This window comes from Prenolepis imparis, unplaced genomic scaffold, assembly GCF_030444845.1.
Source record: "Prenolepis imparis isolate NDT839.2.m4 unplaced genomic scaffold, iyPreImpa1.0 SCAF_4, whole genome shotgun sequence".
NCBI classification, from domain to species: domain Eukaryota; kingdom Metazoa; phylum Arthropoda; class Insecta; order Hymenoptera; family Formicidae; genus Prenolepis; species Prenolepis imparis.
This window is the reverse complement of record NW_028141162.1, coordinates 3,133,122-3,154,850: the sequence shown is the minus strand read 5'-3', so window position 1 is coordinate 3,154,850 and position 21,729 is coordinate 3,133,122. Positions and strand designations below refer to the sequence as shown.

The 21,729-nt window shown below is 37.1% G+C and overlaps 4 protein-coding genes across 7 annotated transcripts in view; 3 read left to right on the top strand and 1 right to left on the bottom strand.

The window, feature by feature from the left end:
• Positions 1 to 597: 597 nt before the first annotated feature.
• The window catches only part of LOC145935100 (uncharacterized), a 129,504-nt gene continuing 108,372 nt past the window's right edge, over positions 598 to 21,729 (top strand). For both annotated transcript variants that reach the window (XM_083036174.1, XM_083036175.1), the window contains exons 1-2: positions 598 to 1,320; positions 1,917 to 1,947. The gene's annotated coding sequence lies outside the window, so the exon portion shown is untranslated. The remainder of the gene's footprint in view (positions 1,321 to 1,916; positions 1,948 to 21,729) is intronic.
• Positions 3,191 to 8,371, top strand: LOC145935157 (uncharacterized). Its single transcript, XM_083036267.1, has one exon. The coding sequence runs from the start codon at positions 3,191 to 3,193 to the stop codon at positions 8,369 to 8,371; it is 5,181 nt and encodes a 1,726-aa protein (XP_082892393.1).
• Positions 11,115 to 12,607, top strand: LOC145935371 (ceramide-1-phosphate transfer protein). The gene is made up of 4 exons (XM_083036646.1): positions 11,115 to 11,457; positions 11,935 to 12,143; positions 12,212 to 12,387; positions 12,472 to 12,607. The coding sequence occupies exons 1-4, from the start codon at positions 11,330 to 11,332 to the stop codon at positions 12,592 to 12,594; spliced, it is 636 nt and encodes a 211-aa protein (XP_082892772.1). The 5' UTR covers positions 11,115 to 11,329; the 3' UTR covers positions 12,595 to 12,607.
• Cnt2 (Concentrative nucleoside transporter 2) lies at positions 12,097 to 19,030 on the bottom strand. 3 transcript variants are annotated; one of them, XM_083036634.1, is made up of 13 exons: positions 18,747 to 19,030; positions 17,065 to 17,526; positions 16,759 to 16,818; positions 16,284 to 16,449; positions 15,974 to 16,145; positions 15,733 to 15,895; positions 14,988 to 15,182; positions 14,614 to 14,775; positions 14,432 to 14,525; positions 14,191 to 14,350; positions 13,895 to 14,063; positions 13,468 to 13,807; positions 12,097 to 13,374 (listed from the first exon to the last, which is right to left on the bottom strand). In XM_083036634.1, exons 2-13 carry the CDS (start codon positions 17,092 to 17,094, stop codon positions 13,271 to 13,273), a joined length of 1,815 nt encoding a protein of 604 aa, XP_082892760.1. In that variant the 5' UTR covers positions 17,095 to 17,526; positions 18,747 to 19,030; the 3' UTR covers positions 12,097 to 13,270. The 3 variants fall into 3 exon arrangements, with proteins under 3 accessions (XP_082892760.1, XP_082892758.1, XP_082892761.1); XM_083036632.1 differs by lacking the exon at positions 18,747 to 19,030 and having other exon boundaries at positions 17,065 to 18,104; XM_083036635.1 differs by lacking the exons at positions 14,988 to 15,182; positions 18,747 to 19,030.

The window sequence follows — 21,729 nt, the reverse complement described above, 5'->3', positions numbered from 1 at the left end:
ATTGAAGTATTAATTTGCTAATTAATTTTTAAAATAATAAGATGTTATCAAATGTAAAATAGTAATATGTTGTAAATAATATGTTATAATGCCGTATCTGCGATTAATATTATGTTTTGATAGAAATCAGCTGATAACTGTCAAAAATATTAATGGAGTTTAAAGAATTATGACATATTATTTAAAACATATTATTATTTTACTTTTTATAACATATTATTTTAAAAATTGATTAACAAATTGACTTCTTAATCAGCTGATTTCTGACAAAAAATATTAATCGCAGATAGGTCATTATATATATTATTTACAACACTTTAATTTAATTCTTAATATATATTATTTACAACATATTACTATTTTACTATTTTATAACACATTATTATTTAAAAATTTAATTAACAAATTAACATTTTATTAATATTTTTTGTCAGAAATCAGTTGACTAAGGAGTTAATTTGCTAATTATAATTTTTAAAATAATAATATGTATAATAAAAATTAAATTAATATGTTTCAGACACAACAGCAGTACTAGTATCTGACTCGGACTGCCGAGCCGAGCCGAGCCGAGCCGAGCCGAGCCGAGTCGAGCCGAGCCGAGCCGAGCTCCGAGTTCGCAGTGAAGTACGCCGCGACCACCGCCATTACAACTTTGCGATCTCCCCGTGCTGCACGTCCCGTAAATGGCACAAGCCTGTCTCTTGCTAGATGCATTTTCGGTTGTTCGTGATCAACGTTTGCGAGCTCATCGCCGGTCCGCGTACAGTACAAGTGTGAATTTAGTGTTTTTACGTGCTTTTACGTGCTTAATTATCGTACAAAGCCGATCGCGTCGCGAAATCGTGTACTGACATCGTAATCGCGATCGCACGGGCGAGTCTACCACACGACCGTTGCACTTTCTATTCGAATTTCCGGAGTTTTTCGGCGTTGTCGATCCGCGATTTCTACGTCGTGAAATATAAAACGTAGTGAAATGTAGTGCCCATTTCTTGGAATATCAGCGACTCCTGTCGAGTGCGTCGTGGAGGAGTCGCCGCATCATCGTCGTTCGATGAGGCCTTCCGATAAATGGGCCTTGAAAAAAGCGGCGACGCGAAAACAGAGCATCGGTTCCATTCGCGCGTGAATAAGCTCTCGCGATTCTCGCGTTTTACCGAAACGCGTCGAAAATGTAATATTTAAAAGCCGGGGCGTCGCCGCTCGTCGTGAACGAAAAAAATAACGCGAGTGCAAGTGTTAAGGAACGGTACGAGGAGAAAGAGGAGAGAGGTCTGTGGCCTGGGAGGCATCGGGCAACGGCGGAGCAACGATTGGGTAAATATAATTTACAATTTATTTAACTTCTCATTTGTTATTTGTGAGATTATCTATTTATCTTCGCGATAATGATTCAAATTTTACATTGTTGTATAATAATGAATATAAAATATCCTAGATTTTATATTTTGAAATACTTGGGATATTTAATAATAAATATAATAATTTTTTAAATCATTTAATAATAATAAATATTTGTATATGTATAAAATACAATTTCTACATTGTATTATATTTAAGTGATATGTAGATATAATTATATTTATGTAATGCGTAACTAGATTCTTTTACTATTAAATATTTAATAGTAAAAATAAATAGTAAAATATTTTAATTTAAATATTTTTTATAATTATTTTATCCTTTTTTAAAAAATATTTCTTTGCAAATTTATGTAGTTTTTTAATATCTTAAAGTAAATAACAAAAATTAACTATGCGCATAATATAAATAATTTTTTGAATCATTAAAATTAATATTTAAATTTTCAAATTAATTTTAATATTTAAAAAAATGATTTGGAATATTATAAATGATTAAATATTTTAATAATTGTTTTATATAATATTTATATTTACATTTATATTTTACAGATTATTGTCTACAATTCCGCACATCAAATTGGTGAGTGTTGAATTATTTTTTAAAAAATTTTAAGGTAATGTAGTTGATGAAGTTGATAGTAGTTGTGAAGTCATTTATTAATAATATAATAAAACATCTTTATTTTTATAGTAATATCTTATTTTATCAACTGTAATAATAAATATATAGGTAGATAATTCCATTTGAAAGTAACTTAATAAGCTTCTTAGAATTATTTTCATGATATAATTTATTCAAATAATTTATTTAAATAATTTATTCAAATAAATTATGTTATGAGAATAATTGTAAGAAGCTTATTGAGTTACTTTTTAATGGAATTATCTATGTTAAAGATAACAAAAAAAGGCTTTGTATTAAATTTAATATTGTTAACTCTCTGTATCAATTTATATCGTCTTTCGTCCGGTTGTTATTATCTCCGTAATTATTTCTGTTTCTATGCTTTCTCATATGACCTTTCGGTCGTCGCGTCATGTATTGTTTAATTCTTCCGAGCGAGCCTTCGACAACGAAAAGATCACAAATCTATCGAACCATCGTTTGTCATTTCCAGTATTCTGACTTATACCTATCGCGGGTTATTATTGTTTTGGTCTCGCAACGGTAGTCTAAATTTAAACCATATATGTAGTGTATTGCGCAGACCACGGAATCCCCGGCTCGATTCTGAGAAGCTTCCAGAAACTCGACAATATATATAAACACGCGAAATGCCCGGCGACTTTGAGACTTGCTTATTTTGTCTGGCTGTTCACGACAGTCAATTCAAGCATTTAATCGAGCGAGACGATCAGTTACTTCAATCATTTTAAGAAATTTCCGATAACGAGTTGCGAGTCTATCGATTCATCGCTCAGTGTATATCTTTTAACTGCGATCATTAAAGATCTCATCAAATCTTCCAAAATTACTTGGTAACAATTTTCACTTCTTCTTTCATTGACATTGATCCTTGTTCATTTCCGATCTCCTTCGTTCGATTCCCATCTCGCTTTCTCGCTCTCTTTCAGTGTACTGCTTCTTTCGCTCTTTCACTCTAGTTTTTCCTCTCTCTCACTCTCTCGCTATCACACGCTCTCCATTCTTTCCCTCTTCCTCTCGCTCTCTCGGAGCAAGCCGGCATCCTCGATTTACACGCGACAAAATTTCGTTCGTGCGTAAACATAATTTGGTCCTTCGAGCCGGAGTCTACTGAGGTAATCTGTACGGAATCAAAGCGGAGTGCCGTGTGACCAAAGTGACAGTCTAATCAGCAGAAATGGACGAACTGTACCAACATCAATCATCGCTATTCCATACGGTATCACGTTCGCTCGACAATTTCAAAAAGATCGGAAAGAAAAATTACACGGCCGCTAAAATCCGATCGCGAGTGACCTCGTTGAAGGAGACCTGGACGCAATGTACTCAGAATCACGCTGCTCTTCTGCATGGCATCTCACGGGATAAACGCGACACGATGGCATATTTCCGAGATCAATTGTTCGACGAACACGAGGACGTCTACCAAGAGACGCTGGACTACATGGCCGAGTGTCTCGAGGATATCGAACCACCTGGGGACCCCCTTCAGTCGTCCAGTCGAATATCCAGCCAGGGTGAATGTACCTCTTCATTTTCTTTATCGCATTTGCCGCCAATTAAAATTCCCCCATTTTGCGGAAACTACGACGAATGGGAAAGTTTTCGCGATCGATTCACGTCGTTAATTATTGCAAACAAGGATCTCACTTCGTTCGCACGTATGCATTTCTTAGCGTCCAGTTTAACCGGCCGCGCTCTTGAGTCAATTAAAACAATACCTATTACCGCTGATAATTTTGAAATCGCTTGGAAAACGCTAGTTTCGCGCTATGAAAATAAGCGGCGATTAATTGAAGTGCACGTCTGTGCCCTTCATAATTTACCAAGCGTTTCACGCGAAAACGCAGTTGAACTCAACGAGCTACGTGATAAAGCAAATCGCGCGATAGCGTCTCTCAAAAATTTAGGCCGATCTGCGGACGAAATTCTAAATGATGTATTAATTTACCGGGTGTCTCAGCAATTGGATCATGCGACGCGAAAAGCATGGAAATTAAAAGGATGCGATGATGCGAAAATTCCGACATATGCAGAATTCGATAGCTTCCTAGCGTCACGCGCTCGCGCTCTCGAAGAATTAACCTCTTCCAACGGGAAAGCTGTTCGCTCGACAAAGGTCTCGAGTACCACTGTATCTACGAACAATATTACATGTCCGTTGTGCAAAGCACCTCATTTTATAAATAAATGCGCTAAATTCGTAAAGAAAAGTCCGAGTCAGCGATTAGAAATAATCAAACAAGCGAATCGTTGTTTAAATTGTCTCAGTTCGAAACACGCGGTGCAATCGTGCATAAGTAAATATTCGTGCAGAATATGTCAGAAAAAACATCATTCTATGTTGCATCTCGACTTGACTTCAGCGTCTACCGGAAGTCTTACTGCAACGATGTCGAGCTCTCCGTCGGAAGCGTCCGATACTAAAGCTGTTACTTCGCTCTGTTCAACCGTTCCGTCGCGACCTTCTGTTTTGTTAGCAACGGCTCGCGTCAAGGTCAGCTCATCCGAGGGTCGCACACTCGTCGTTAGAGCGCTGCTCGACCAAGGGTCAGAAATGACCTTTATCACCGCGAGACTCAGCCACGCTTTGAAACTGCAGCGCATTAAAATGCCCATCGAGATCTCTGGCGTCGGCGGCATCGATGCAGGAACTTGTCGTTGGGCGGCGCACATTAAACTCTCGCCGTTCAATAAATCGCGTCCCGTTTTTACGACTACCGCGTCTATTCTAACATCACTGACTAAATATTCACCGGCGCTTACCAGATCGAATATCGCATGGACGCATCTCGCCGATCTCACTCTCGCCGATCCCGATCCGTTAAGTTCCGAAGCGATTGATGTTCTTATCGGAGCCGACTTATACGGTGAATTGCTTCTTGATGGAATACGAAGAAGCACAAGCGGTCAACCGATCGCACAAAACACAATTCTTGGTTGGGTCCTCTCAGGCCCTACATCGATTCTGTCGCCGTCGCGTCAAACTATCACGGTTCAGCATAGCGCAACTTCTTTAGCGATCGATCAAGAACTTCGCCGATTTTGGGAGATCGAAGAAGTCCCTCGGGTAACCTTGCTTACTCCAGAGGAGCAACAGTGCGAAAATCATTTTCGTTCAACCTATTCGCGCGACGACGACGGGCGTTATATCGTTCGCCTCCCTTTTAAAAAAGGACCTCCGATTGATATAGGCGAATCTTATAATCTCGCGGAAAAAATGCTTAAAACATTACTACGGCGGTTCACTACAAACCCCGCGCTCAAAGCCGAATACACCGATTTTCTAAATGAGTACGAAAAATTAGGACATATGAAAAAGGTAACGCATACATTAGGAGAATCTCAATGCATTTACATTCCTCATCATCCAATAATTCGGGATCACAGTCTCACGACTCATTTAAGAGTTGTATTCAACGCGTCGAGTCGTACAACAAACGCGACTTCTCTAAACGATCACTTATTGATCGGCCCGAAATTACAAACTGATTTAGCGGCGGTGATTCTTCGGTGGCGACAGTATCGATACGTATATTCGGCAGACATCACGAAAATGTATCGTCAGATTAAAGTCGACTCTCGCGATGACGACTACCAGCGTATATTGTGGATCGAGGATAACACAAAATCAATACAAGCATATCAGCTGTTAACGGTTACATACGGTACAGCGTCAGCGCCGTACTTAGCCTTGCGCGTCCTCCACCAACTTGTCGCGGACGAAGGGGACGAATTTCCCATGGCGTCTCACATTCTGCAACATCACATATACGTCGACGATGTGTTGTTCGGTGCCGACGATATTCCTCTTCTACGCCAAGCTCGCAATCAGGTGTGCGCGTTGCTGCATCGCGGTAAATTTGAACTCCGCAAATGGTCAAGTAATTCGTCTAAATTGCTCGAGGACATCGCGGTCGAAAATCATGGTTTAGCATGTAGTAAAGACTTGCGAGTTGACGAGCAATTAAAAATTCTCGGGATCGCGTGGAATCCCTCGTTAGATGTATTTCAATTTCGGGCCTCTCTCCCGACAACTCTTTCAAATACGAAACGATCGATTCTATCTACAGTCGCGAAATTATTTGATCCGTTAGGGTGGTGTACTCCCGTCACAATCTCAGCAAAAATATTTTTGCAACTTCTCTGGATGACTAAACTCGATTGGGATGCACTACTCTCGTCTCATTTATTAGACCAATGGAAAACGATTCAAACTTCCTTAATCGCTCTACACGATTTAAAACTCGATCGCTGGACGTATCACGGGTCTGACACCGTGCAATGCGAGTTCCATGGGTTTTCCGACGCGTCCACCGCTGCCTATGCCGCCGCCGTATATCTTCGCCTACGATCACTTTCTGGCGAAATTAAAGTGACGCTACTCGGCGGAAAATCCAGGGTCGCGCCCATAAAGTCTTTAAGCATCCCGCGATTAGAATTAGCGGCTGCCGTGTTGCTATCCAAATTGATGGAATTTATGCGCACGTCATTGAATTTGACCTCCGCGTCGTGCTACTGTTGGACCGACTCGACGGTCGTATTAGCATGGATAGGACAACATCCCTCGAAATGGAAGACGTTCGTTTCCAATCGCGTGTCCGAGATCCAATCGCGACTTCCAGATGCGTCTTGGCGACATATTTCGACGGACGAAAATCCTGCGGACTGTGCGTCCCGCGGAATTTCGGGAGACCAGCTTTCAAGTCATCATTTATGGTGGCATGGCCCAACATGGTTGCGCCTCCCGGAGTCAGAATGGCCGGCACAATCCTCTGTCTGCGAGCTCGACGTCTCGATTGAACGAAATCCTCGCGTAACCACGCATCTCACACAACCCATCGAGCAATGGGATTTAGCATCGCGATATTCTTCATGGAAAAAATTAATCCGGGTCACCGCATACATACTCCGATATGTTTCGCGACTTCGCTCCCCGACTCATCGGCGCGCGAGTTTAGATAAAACTTCGATCGCTCTCTCCGCCGCCGAATGTCAAGCCGCGCTGAATTTCTGGTTAAAACAGATTCAAGAGCAAATTTTTTCTTCCGAACGGGCTGCGCTCTCACAAAACCACTCGATTCAATCAAAGAGTCCGATTCTCTCGCTCAACCCATTCCTCGGGGACGACGAATTAATTCGCGTCGGCGGGCGGTTATCAAACGCGCCGCTTCCGGATCAAATTAAACACCCCGTGATATTAGCAAACCACCCGTTAGTCACGATGATAATTCGAGATACTCATTTGAACTCTTTGCACGCCGGTCCGCAACTAACGCTGTCAACGCTGCGTCAAAATTTCTGGATTGTTCGGGCTCGCACTCTCGTGAGAACGGTCATTCATCGCTGTATAAAATGCACTCGCGAAAAGGCCGCGGTACCTTCATATCTGATGGGCAATTTACCCGCAGTACGCGTCTCCCCCCCTGCTCGCGCGTTCTTACATTGCGGCCTCGATTACGCCGGTCCCGTACAAATAAGATCTATGTCCGGTCGAGGAATCGCATCTCGAAAAGCATATATCGCTGTCTTCGTGTGTATGGCTACTCGCGCCGTGCACCTTGAAGTAGTGGAAGGCTATTCAACCTCCGCGTTCTTAGGAGCCTTCTCGCGATTTTGCGCCCGACGCGGACTACCGGCAACTGTATACTCCGACAACGGAACCACGTTTGTCGGTGCCGATCGCGAATTAACTTCGGCTTTTCGAGCTACTATAAAAGATCCGAATTTTCTCAATCACGCGGCTTCTCAAAAAATCGAATGGAATTTTATCCCGCCATCTGCCCCTCATTTCGGCGGTTTGTGGGAGGCAGGCGTACGAAGCGTAAAATATCATGTGCGTCGTGTCATCGGATCCCATACGATGACGTTTGAAGAGTTCTCTACTCTTCTATGCAACATAGAAGCATGCCTGAACTCGAGGCCCCTCGCTCCGCTCACGGATTCAATCGATGATTGTGAACCGCTTACCCCGGGGCATTTTTTGATAGGCGCGCCTCTCTCCGTCACTCCCGAACCATCGCTATTAGACGTCCACGAAAATCGATTGTCTCGGTGGCAAATGGTGCGCCAAATGACCGAAAGATTTTGGAAACTATGGCAGAGTGATTATTTAAACACGCTCCAACAAAGGGTCAAATGGCGGAAAGCGAACAAAACTCAGATTAAAATCGGTCAACTCGTTTTAGTTCGAAATTCACAGCTTCCGCCGTGTAAATGGGAATTGGGTCGCGTTATTAAATGTTACCCCGGTTCCGACGACATAGTACGAGTTGTAAATGTAAAGACCGCCGCATCCGAATATAAGCGTCCCGTCGTGAAGCTTTGTTTGCTTCCTATCGATATCGAGCAACAATAAATCTCGAATTAGTTGCATAAGTTTCTGTAATTAACATATCCTCCGCCTCGAATCAACGTAATGTTTCTCTCTTTCTTCTTTAGTTGATTCGTTTCTTCGTTCTGATTCGCCTTTCGAAACTATAGTTTCGAGGCGGGCGGTATGTTAAAGATAACAAAAAAAGGCTTTGTATTAAATTTAATATTGTTAACTCTCTGTATCAATTTATATCGTCTTTCGTCCGGTTGTTATTATCTCCGTAATTATTTCTGTTTCTATGCTTTCTCATATGACCTTTCGGTCGTCGCGTCATGTATTGTTTAATTCTTCCGAGCGAGCCTTCGACAACGAAAAGATCACAAATCTATCGAACCATCGTTTGTCATTTCCAGTATTCTGACTTATACCTATCGCGGGTTATTATTGTTTTGGTCTCGCAACGGTAGTCTAAATTTAAACCATATATGTAGTGTATTGCGCAGACCACGGAATCCCCGGCTCGATTCTGAGAAGCTTCCAGAAACTCGACAATATATATAAACACGCGAAATGCCCGGCGACTTTGAGACTTGCTTATTTTGTCTGGCTGTTCACGACAGTCAATTCAAGCATTTAATCGAGCGAGACGATCAGTTACTTCAATCATTTTAAGAAATTTCCGATAACGAGTTGCGAGTCTATCGATTCATCGCTCAGTGTATATCTTTTAACTGCGATCATTAAAGATCTCATCAAATCTTCCAAAATTACTTGGTAACAATTTTCACTTCTTCTTTCATTGACATTGATCCTTGTTCATTTCCGATCTCCTTCGTTCGATTCCCATCTCGCTTTCTCGCTCTCTTTCAGTGTACTGCTTCTTTCGCTCTTTCACTCTAGTTTTTCCTCTCTCTCACTCTCTCGCTATCACACGCTCTCCATTCTTTCCCTCTTCCTCTCGCTCTCTCGGAGCAAGCCGGCATCCTCGATTTACACGCGACAAAATTTCGTTCGTGCGTAAACAATCTACCTGCATGTTTATTACTACAGTTAATAAAATAAGAATTACTATAAAAATAACAATTTTTAAAATATTATAAATTTTATAAATGACTTCTTAAATATCCAAGTATTGAAAATTAAAAATAATTTTACATTGAGAATTCAACCAAATTTATATATCTAAATATCTATTTATTTAAATATATTTTCTCTTTCTAAAAAAAAGGCATGTTAAGTCGATTCTCTCGTAAGTATTGTTGCCTCTTTTTGCGATGCTGATTGGCTGTCTCGATTCGCGTTGTGCGTTATATTCATAGCATCAAGAGGCTGTCATCGCGAGGGTTAGCAGTTTGACAGTTAGTTCAAAATAAAATAAAATAAAATAATATTAATATGTTTTAAATTTGTTATAATACTTTAAACTTGATTAATATTTTTAACAAAGATCAGCTGATCAAGTTTAAAGTATTATAACAAATTTAAAACATATTAATATTATTTTTATTTTGGACTAATTGTCAAACTGCTAACTCTCGCGATAACAGCCTCTTGATGCTATGAATATAACGCACAATGCGAATCGAAACAGCCAATCAGCATCGCAAAAAGAGGCAACAATACTTGCGAGAATCGACTTAACATGCCTTTTTTATAAAAAAAAAGAAAGAAAGATTATATACATATATATATATATATATATATATATATATATATATATAATATTAAATATATTTTATTATCTATAAAACATAACTCAGACACCACTCTTTTATGAAACATAAATTATTATGATAATATATTGAAATTTGAAATAAGATGCGGTTTTACTATGCAACATTAATTTTATGAAAAAGAAAAGTTAAGTACTTATTTTTTCTTTACGTATTTTTATCACTTATGTATGGAAATGTTGAAATATTCCAATAGTCCAAATAAGCCGAAAGTGGGGTGGGAAGATACTCGCAAGAATTTCTCAGTTCCCCTCGTCGAAACCAACTCGGTAAATGCACAGGGCGATTGTTCGACAAATAGAGGTCGGGAGTAAATAATGTGCAAATATAACAACTCCTACTGTGTATCGAAAGACGTAGGTAGTGTTCAGCTGTGCATACATTTCGTGTTCGATGAGAAAATCAGAGTACAGCATACACAAGATGTATTTATATGATTAAGTATTAAAAATTATTGAAAAAAAATTAAAAATTATCGAATTAAATTAAAAAAAAATATATATATATATATTTTATTGTTTACGATAGAATGTTGTTTATTTTTAAAAAAATAATCTGAATCAGATCTTCCAGTGTAGCGCCTCTCATGGAAGATGATAGTACTATGTAGACAAGCATGCAATGTGACTGAGAACACTTGTATCGCTCACAAGAAAACATTTTACTTCCCTTCCACTGGTAATATTCCTTCCACATTTTATATTCGCTTATAATAAAGACACTATCGCCCTGTGCATTTGCACTATCCCTCTTTCAGAAGAGAAAAAGAGATCAGGTCTCTTTGAAATAATTTCTAATTATATAAAAATATTATTTCCAATTATATAAAAAATTGGATTATCCAAAAAGTACATGGTATTTTATCTTTATCACATTTCTTCGAGCATTATTCTTCTCTGAATTTCTAAATCGATTTAATGTACGCGCTGCAAGTTATCGTGTGAAGATTAGGAATGATCTTTAGCAGAGTGCGCTAGGTTGTATTTTCTTTCCCTCGTTGTACAATCCTGAACTTGAACGAATGTAAGAAACTCAAACGGTAAAAGCAAATAGTCATCGATCTTGGAGAAATGACGCTATCATTGTTGACCACGTCATGCACCACTTGTTACAGTGTCTGTAACAGTCAGCCATGATTATTGGTGGTTATGTAATTGTGCCGTCTGATTTCGTGGGCTATATGCGATCAAAGAAGATAAGGGAATTATCGTAACGTTGGCGCAGAAGCAGATTCGATAGGCATTTAGTTGAATGCAGTAACACGACAATGGCGGAGGGACCGGAATTGAGTTTTTTCGATTTGCGTATCGTGCACGATTATTTCGATCAAGCCCTCGCGGAAAATGATGATATCACTCTGAGAGCGTATCTAGACGCTTACAACGAACTCTATAAGTAAGTCATATCTAAGGCCCATCTGTTTTTATCATCTAACATAACCTCGTCATTATGGATTTCAAGTCGTTTTTTCGTCTATTTATACTTATGTTAATATTTGACGGATTTATTTGGCAATTTGTGGCATTTTTGTAACATATGGAAGTGGAATGAAACATTAAACGAGTGACAACTAGCTTAAATAATTTTCCATTATTGAATTAAGAGATCGTGTGTTACATGATTTATCATTTAACGCAGAGAATTTACATATAATGCTCTTGTCCAAAATTTAATAAAGTTTTTCGCGATAGTTATATGTAAAAGTTAAAAAAATACGTTATATGTAAACATTTTAATTTTGATGTCAAACTCCTTCGCTGCTATCAATTTTTGTCATTAAATTAATCGTGATATCTCTTATTAATCTGTGCTTAGAGATATGAGATTGTATCTATGTAGTATTTGTACTTGGATAACATGCTGCGTGCGTAGATTTTTTCAGCTAATGGGCAGTATCTTTAGTTTCGTTTCTTCTGATCTGAAGCAGAAAATAGACATCTTGACTAATTTATTAAATAAAGACGATCAGCAGTACACCACTGTCAAGTCTATGATTGAATATGAGAAGGAAAACGAATTGTTGGAAAAATCTGATTTTGTTAATGGCGCACGTACTTTATTACGATTACATAGAGGTTTAGGTACTATATCGTTTTCATTGATATTATTTAGAAATCCGAATCAGCTGATACACATTTCAATCTTTTAGACTTTATTAGAGAATTTTTGCGACAACTGGGTGATCTCTCGGATGGTGACAAAACGTCCAGCTGTTGCCAAGATGCGTATAACAAAACCTTGGCAAAGCATCATCCATGGGTGATCAGAAAAGCGGCGATAGTTGCTATGTACGCTATGCCTAATAGGGAGGCTTTATTAAAAAAGGTAAACGGATTAACAGAGCCATTTTTAGGGAGTGCCGAATTAGGTCGAATGATTTTTTTTTCTTCACTTATATCTGGTTCTTAGGTCTGTGGTGAAAATGTTCAACGAAACATAGACGTTCTGCCAAAAATGTTGGAGGTGACTGCCGACGTGCTTAACCGCACTGACAGCATTTACGAAAATTATCAGCTACATGTTCTACCATAAGAGTGATCGTAGAAAATATAAAAATGATACGTTCATTCGATATTTTTAGCTTCTCGAAGCACCGCACGCGACATTCCATTTACTCTCAAGATATTGTGATATTATTGCGTATTATGGTACATATAAGATACTGTACAATTAATATTATTGATAGAATATAAATAAGCACACCCATTTTATACGGGGAATACGTATTCCACATTACGCGCGATCGATACTTACACAATTATCATATATACTGATAACGTACAAATAGTAACAAATTAAATAAGCTAATAAGTGATCCCTCTCACATGATTTTCATTTCGACTTTGTATTATGCATTATTAAGCGCGAAATTGATTTTGTTGGATAAAAGATTTTGCAACGCATCGTTTTTGGAGAAAACCGATGATCTCATATATATCATTTATAAGTTATTTCGATGTTTCTATAACAGTATAAAAATTTATTACTGATAAAATTATTATATAATGGAATTTATGTGTCTCTCTCTCTCTCTCTCTCTCTCATCACTATTATTTAACAAGAGATGTTCTTTGAGATTGCCGTTTCTTTTTAAACAATTGTTGATATGACATGATAAAAAATTCAAATTTTTAAATTTTATAATTAAACGTCTCTGTAATAGGATTGCTATAACGCAATTTTGTAATTTAAATTTAATTTCTTTCATTCAAATTAACGGAGTACTTATTGTTGTCGCTTGTGTGATGTTTGAAATTGTTGATACAGTAACGTTTGTAGAAGACGATAATGTAACGTCGTTGATTAGCATACCTATAACAAAGTAAAACTTGGTTGAATCGGTGATATTTGAAGCAACGGCTCGAGAGAAGTCTGTATAATAGTCGCGTTAGATTTCAATCTTACCGGCGATGCTGGCTGTGAGGAAACAGACGGCGCTGCCAGTAAGAAAGGCTCGAATAATGACATTCGTTACTTGCTCCTTCTTCTTCGGCGCCAAAGAAGAGAAGACGCCGATCTGGATCCCGATCGAGCCTGGATTCGCAAAACCGCAGACCGCGAAGGTGGCAATCGCTTCCGATCTCCCATATATTCTGCCCTGTTTTTTAAACTCGCCCATCTTCTGATAGGCAATCAATTCATTGACCACCATCTTCAAACCTATCAACGTACCCACGTCCTCGCAATGTTCCCAAGGAACCCCCATGATCCAACTCAGTGGCATAAAGATTTTCGCCAAGATAATCTGCAAAACTAGAAATCTAAAATTCGTTCAAATAGGATACATTTTTAGCCGCTGGAAAGGTCACACACGCGTTGAAAGATTTATTACCTCGAGACTCAGTTCTTCGTAACCGACGAGACCGCCGAACCAAGAGAGTGTCCCATTAAAAAACGCGATGAAGGATACGAAAGCCACGATATTCGCGATTATACCCAAAACGATTGGTATTGCAGCTAATGCACCATTGGTAGCGGCGTCTAGAATGCTGGTGTCTGATCTATATATTTAATATAATATACATTTTCATGCGTGATAGTCATTACTGAGACACGAATTTTTTTTTTTTTTTTTTTTTTTTTTTTTTTTTTTTTTTTTTTTTTTTTAAATAAAATTTTCGCACTTACGATTTTTCAAGCTCGATATTTTCGAATTTCGTGAGACTTTGCTCGGTTTCCGGATAAAAGAGCTTGGAGTAGCTTAGAGCAGTCGGCGCGGACATTATGGAGGCGGTTATTAAATGAGCCGGTTCTGCACCGAATGCTATGTAAGCAGCCAATACCGAACCTGCAACGAGTAGGTAAACACGATTATAAATTGTAACTTAATGACACAATAAGTCGTGTTTACGAAGGCCATGTGACAAACCAGCAATCGTGGAAAATCCTGAACTCAATATCGCATGCAACTCCGAGAGAGTCAATTGATTAATATACGGTTTGATTAACAGGGGAGATTCCGACTGGAAAAAAAAAATAAAACAAATAATATTTCAAATTCTTATGGATCCGAAAATTCTTTTTTTGTAAGAATATCAAGTTACTGATTACCATTCCGATAAAAGGATTAGCGACGGCGCTTATTGATTCACACAACGTCGTGCCCATTATTCTTTGCAAAATCCATCCTAATTTCATGATCATCCATTGCATCGCACCGAGATAACTCAAAACTTGTATCACGAAACTGAAGAAAAAGATCACGGGCAATACCTAGTAAAACAGAATGCATCATTAGCGAAATTTAATTTATGCATAACGAAATTATAAGTTAATAATTTTTTTAAATAAATAAAGCAACGTAAAATTTTTTTCAATCATCAAATTAACAATCGTGCTATTTCTTTATAAGTTAATTGTTAAATATAATATTTATTTTATATTTGATTTTAAACATTTCTAAATGCGATATTAGATCAACTAACGGTGAACGCAAAGATTCCCTTGCTGACTAGGTCTTCTGAGAATATGAGGCTTGCGCCGGCTTTAGTATAATTCAAGAAAGTGGCCACTTTATTGGATATACAGTGGAAAATACTGCGACCGACAGGCCATCGAATCGTGATGAGTCCAAGTACAAATTGTAAAATTAGGCCCCAAATAACAGGTCTCCAATTGATCTGCATATATTTAATGACGTGATCGTTAAAATGATCGAAAGTGATAATAAGCGAAGAAAATTGCAAATATAGTGTTTTATGTTTTCCAAGAAATTTTATTCTAAATATTGTAAATTTGATCTCAATCTTTTTTGCATTTTACTTCTAAAAAATAAGAAGATATTTTAATTTTTAATTCATATCGCGCATAAAAAATTTATAAACAAAGAGATCTGCGTGCACATTAGACAGTTTAATGAAGTGGATTAAAAAATTCCAGCGAAATTAGCGACGTGTTTTTAGCAATTTTCCTCGGCTTCGCTTAGTGTATGTATATTATGTTACAGTAATTGGAGCGCATTCGGTAAGCGATGCGACAGATGAGGATAATTGTTACGTAACGTGTGAAATTAATGAATTAATCGTACACGCTTCGAGCGATAATAGATAAAATAAAAAAGATATCTTTCTTTTAAGACGAAAAAAGATTGTGCGATAAAAAAGATTAAAGTCAAGAACTCATGCGAAAAGCTGACGAAACTTAAGCTTCGAGATATCACGATTCACTTGCCTGTTTCGGATATTTAGAAAATAACCAGCCTAATCCCAGTATGATAATAATGCCGAGGATACTGATTAATCTGTATCTGGATTCTGTGGTATCAAGAATGAGGAAAATGATAATAGCTATTAGTATAATCAAGTGAACGATCGTTCCAATGTATGTTCCGTACCTGAAAATTTTCGCAATATCGATATGAATATCGTTTATAAATATCTTTTATCGAGCAGTTATGACGTTAATTTCTCACTTGGTATTTTGCAAGCGTTCCAAGGAATTCGTTACTGGCAGGCAACATTGTATGATGTACTTCCCAAAATATCGTTTTATGATTAAGAAATAAAACAGACCGAGATAAATAAATCCTATAAGTACGAGCAGCAAACCGTAGCCATCGCACCATTGGAGATCGCAATGATTTTCTGGAATTGAAAAACGATATCGTCATATCATGTCACTTTGTCAAATTTAATGCGTTGCATTTTATACTTTATCATATTCGATATTAATTATATAACGGAGATTATAAATTCCATCAAAATGAGTAAGCACATACATACGTTTATTTTTCCAATATACACCTGCGCAGATTATATAGGCTATAACAAGAAGATTTAAAATTATTAAGCCAAAAATCTTGAAAATTCTCCGGTGTTTCGAAATATAGGCCTCGATCGCGTTTTTTCTGGTCTTCCAATGTATTTGTGATTCACGATGATTAACATCCTGCGAGAACAATGCTATACATTAATATTGTTTTAGATTCTTATTAAGTGATATTTTTAAGAGTAGAGCCATGTGTAGAAATTTTATCTTATTTTTAAGTTTTTTTTTATCTTAACGAATTTAAAATGAAATATATATTATAACGATATTTTTCAATAATGTATGACAAAATTATATACTACTATTATGGTCGATTATTCGTGCACACAAATGCGTTTGAACTTATAATTAGAGCAATTGTTTCGAACAAAGGCATTCCTTCGCAAGAATTCCTTGGCAAGAAGAGTTAAACAAAAGCGATTTACTTACTTGATTCGCTATAGGTTCACTTTTCCGGTGACCATTCTCTAACACGTCCAATTCATTATCCTATCGATCATAAAAGTAATAAACCTTTTTTTAAATAATCTCTTTACATTTTCTTGAATAATCAAAGAGAGTTAAGGAAAATTTCCATTTAATATATTTTTCGATATAATTCGAATTTTAGATACATATAATCTGAGATAACAAAATTATTTTAAGTATTTAAAAAAAACTTTCACTGATATATAACAATTTATAAATCATTTTTAACAAAAGTTTATCAGCACAAGAAATAAAAATTCAAGTTACTTCAAATGCCTGATTCGTCATTCCGGACATATTTAACTGCTCTTCAGCTCACTTTACGATTGAAATGTCTCCTCCTTGCGTCGTTCTTTTCACAACACTGACACAAATCACTGCTCTTTAGCTCACTTTACGATTGAAATGTCTCCTCCTTGCGTCGTTTTTTTCACAGCATCGACACAAAACGGAAAAATGTGTTTTCTTGACATGTAGGAAGAATTGTTATTCTCGCACATAGACACTTTGTAATCTCATTAAAATCGCACCGACAGATAACGTTGATAACGCTTCATAAAACTTCAACCTTAATTTGGATATCGGTAATCTTTATGCATTTTGCACTATACACGGATATTCTGCATTTCATCTAACGATATGTTCTCAAACAAATAGAAAAATATACGCGTTTATGATTGATTGTGTTTGAAACTGTTTCCGTAGAGTCCAATTTCCGTAGAGATCGCACTTTTGCAATTAAAAAAATAAACGATAAAATTTTATTGATTTCATTATTGATTTCATTATTGATTAAACAAGTTTGATAACCACATATTATCATTTCGCGATAAATACTCGAGTTGCATAGCTTTAGCGAAGAAAAAGCTCAAGACGGAAATGTATATTCTGATACTGACTGAACGTACCTATTATAAAGACACACTGACATTATTTTCTATCTATCTACAACAAGATAAGCCGCTCAAGGAATACTACTGAAAATCGACGGTATAATGCGTGTTATACAACCTCGAGGTATGAAAGATACGACGAGTGGGGAACTCATACTCCCTTCTTGACCGTGACATTTTGAATGAAAAAAGATATATTGCTAACATCCTCTTTTACGTGGAACTATGATGGTTTTTGCTGACAATGAGATACAGAATATGTCTCAGGTTTGCCACATTTCCTCTCATCATATGAGTTTTGTGAAATGTAACTTGTAATAAATTTTTTTTAAGTCTCCAATTTTAAATAACTTTGTAAAAGTAATAGTCAAATCTCTGGCTATACTCAATATTTCATTTTTAAGCAAAATATAATCAAGATATAAATCACGTGAACTTGTATCTTCACAATGATAAAACATATAATTATTTATTTTTATATTTGAATTAACTTGAATAATAAACTGGAAACATTTTTATTTAATACAGCGATTTCTCCATTTACTTTTCGAAAATTAATTTACGCAAAATAATATTAGATTTTTCTGAAAATTTATCATAAATAATTATCTTATTTAGAAAAATACCTTATTTTAAATGACAAAAATGTAAAAATTTATATATTATAATTATTTATAACTCTAATTTATATATACAGGAAATATTTTTATATATCTTGAAAACACGTTTGTGCAAATATTTACATAACGTGTGAATTATCTACTACCATTCATATCACTGTAATTATTTCTTACATCATATCATTGTGTAACATCTTTAAAATTTTCGGCGATTTAGGAACGCGATAATAATCTTGTTTACACGTATTTGATATTGCGAATGTCACCATTTATCTTTTAAATCATTATAATAACCGTATATACAATGCGCACACACACATTTACTCATTTTGACGGAAGTGCAATTTCCTGATTAATAAGTCTCCCGTGTCCGCATTCATTATGTGATTTAGTGACGGGTTGATGCTCTTTCCAATTTATTTCTTTTACATCAAACCTTTCCATTATTTATCTCGCCGTTAACGAGAAACGAACGAATGACAAAGTGATTTGTTGGACGGGCACCAAAGAGTAATCAGGGAAAAGTCCCGGAGCGCGTTTCGCATACGCGTGCGGCGAACACGCGACGTGTCGTCTTAACGGATCGCATTGGAGACCCGATGCGTGAGATGCAATTCAAAACAGGTGCATAAAAAAAAAAATTCTTATGCCGAGCGAGCAGCTAATCGCGCTACCGACGAGACACGGAAACTGGAGAACTAAACCGGAAGATGAGGCCGCGATTCGCGACTGTAATAATGAACAAAGCGTGAATGACCATTACGTAACGATCGTGACGCGATTACAAGAAACGTTCTTGTGGAAAGAGAAAAAAAACATTCCGACCGATAGAAAATTATCTATGTTTTAACATTATCGAGCTAGTCAATGCCAAGTGAACTGAATGCGTTCAATTGATAACAGTAATGTATGGCAATTTTTATTGTTATTTTTTTCTAGCTAGAAATTATATATTTTATTTACAGTGTATATTTCGTACATCTTTGGAAAATATAGTTTTAAATTAAGTACACGCGAATGCATTCCCGTTTCCCAATGTCGATGTATTTTCAATTATGGCTATCAAAGCGTGATAAATGTATATCTTGTTAACGGAAGGAATAGAATTTTGTCTGAACATCAAAACAGATGTATGTACACCTGTTCTTCTGACATATTGCAAGTGCAAACAGCTGTAAAATCATCCAATGTAGATATACATGTGAGGAAAATTATTATTTACACATAAGTTGTTGCATTCAAGATATAATCGCGTCACACAAGTTTTCGCGATAGTATCACAACGTTTATTAGCGCGATTTTTAGATGAACTCTACTCTAGTATGAAAGTGATTTGATAACGTAACGCGATAAAATTAAATTAACTTAATACGATATTTATTCGATTTTTGACAATAAGAACTATCCGATTTAGATTTATTTATTCATGAGCTCATTAATTATAAGTTTCGATGGTTAAAAAGTTTAAAGAAGATTTGCATAATTTATTTTTCCGCAGTAAAAATTTTAAAGGAGCATATACAATATATACAGATAATATACGACGATGCAATCGACCGAAAATCAATTGTAAATTAACCGAGGAAACGCTTATTAAGTCGCCGAAGCGCTTTTTGCATGATCCGCGGCGCATGTCCCGCATATTTCCAGGTACGCAAAGTTGAATTGTTCTGTAAATTACGAAGCAGAAAGTCCGAGTAATCGGAGGCTTCCAAGGCTAAACTGTCTGGCTGCTGGCGAAGAACAAAAAAAATCGGGAAGATGATGCTCAGCTTATCTCGTCGAGACGCGACGCGAGAGAACACTATTTTACTTAGAGAATCATGTTCGAATTTTTGTTCGAAGCGACGATGTGTGCGACGCGACGTCTCGAGTTTTTTCTCGCTCTGTAAGCTCTTCCTCTTCTCTCTCTTTCTCTCTTTCCCTCTTTCTTCCGTTTCATATACTCGAGTTACTTAAAATCCATCTTTCGGAGCAAGACTATTGTAATAAATTGCAGAAAAAGCGTATTCTCTCTGTTTAAAAATGATTTGTAGAACGCGAGATTATATATGTTTTCTTTAACTCCTTTTCACTTTAGACACTCCATATATATCGCAGATTGCAAAGTTTTGAGTTGAATAGTAAATGTTATGATTAGATCAGCGTAATTTCTACCGATATAAACGGAAACATTTCTCGCCGACGTAAGATTTGCTTTCATTAGTGGATTATATTCTGCTTGGACTTCCTTTTCGACACTGTCACATGACGTAATAATGTGTTTAGTCTGCCGAATGTTTTAGACTTCGTTGTATTTACAAGCGCGCGGTGTGGCTGCTTTGCTGTTCGAGGATAAGAGGAAAGGATCTTTGGGGGGAAAGAGAATTAATCTTCGGCGTGATGTTACATAATACTTCGCGTACGGAAAACGATCGAAATATTAACAGGACTTTCTATTCTAAAACTTGTCATTAAACCATATTATTATTATAAATTTCCAACTATATACCAAGGTGCCAAGGAAATTGCACTTCAGAGCGTAACGTATATTCGCGTTGTTCTATATTCCATCACACCTCGGGCTATTTATGCGTCGAATGTTTGTGGCAGAGGGGAGGCAATAGATTTTTTTATTTACGTTTAATGTGCCTTACCGACTCACGGCCTTGATAAGTCACTCTATGCGAGAATTATTCTATTTTCTACGTGCACGCGTGATATAGCAAAGCGGGCCAGCTTTAGATTTCTGGCACCGTACCAAGAGCAACACGGATAGTCAAATTTCGTGAGATACGCGAAAGTCGGCGTATTTTCCGCACGAGGAGAACGATCGTCTTGCGAATAATTATTCTCTCGATGTTAATCGCAATGTAATTATCCTAGAGGCCCCTGGAAAGGCCCTGGAAAGGCCCTGGAAAGCCATCGTATCAACGTCGAATAATTTCTGTCAGCGATGATTCTCTCAGACGAATCTGATGCGCGGAAATACGGATACACTCGCTCTGCCTCGCGCCCGCTGAAATAGTACCTGCTGATCTGCCTGATACCGGACACACGAGAGCACAGGAAAAATTAAATATTCCGCAGAATTTCATCACGCCCTTCCCCTATATACGTCGCCTGAAACCTACGTCTCGTTCACGTCGTCAACATCCGCGTCGCGCCATTTCTTATCGCCTCCCTTGGCTCGAAAACAAGAGCGTCGAATTAACTGTTTCATTAGAACAGAAATGCGTACACAACTCTATATCCAGCTCCATTCAAGCCTCTCTAAAATTCGAGCTAAGAATATGAATGTCAAACTTCTTATATACACTCTTATATGCGCTTCAGGATTATCAGCTCTCTTAGGTCTTACTTTATTAATTTTATTTTATTCCGTTTTAATATAAATTGTCATAATTGATTGTTTTTCCGCTTTTAATTTCCAACTAAGA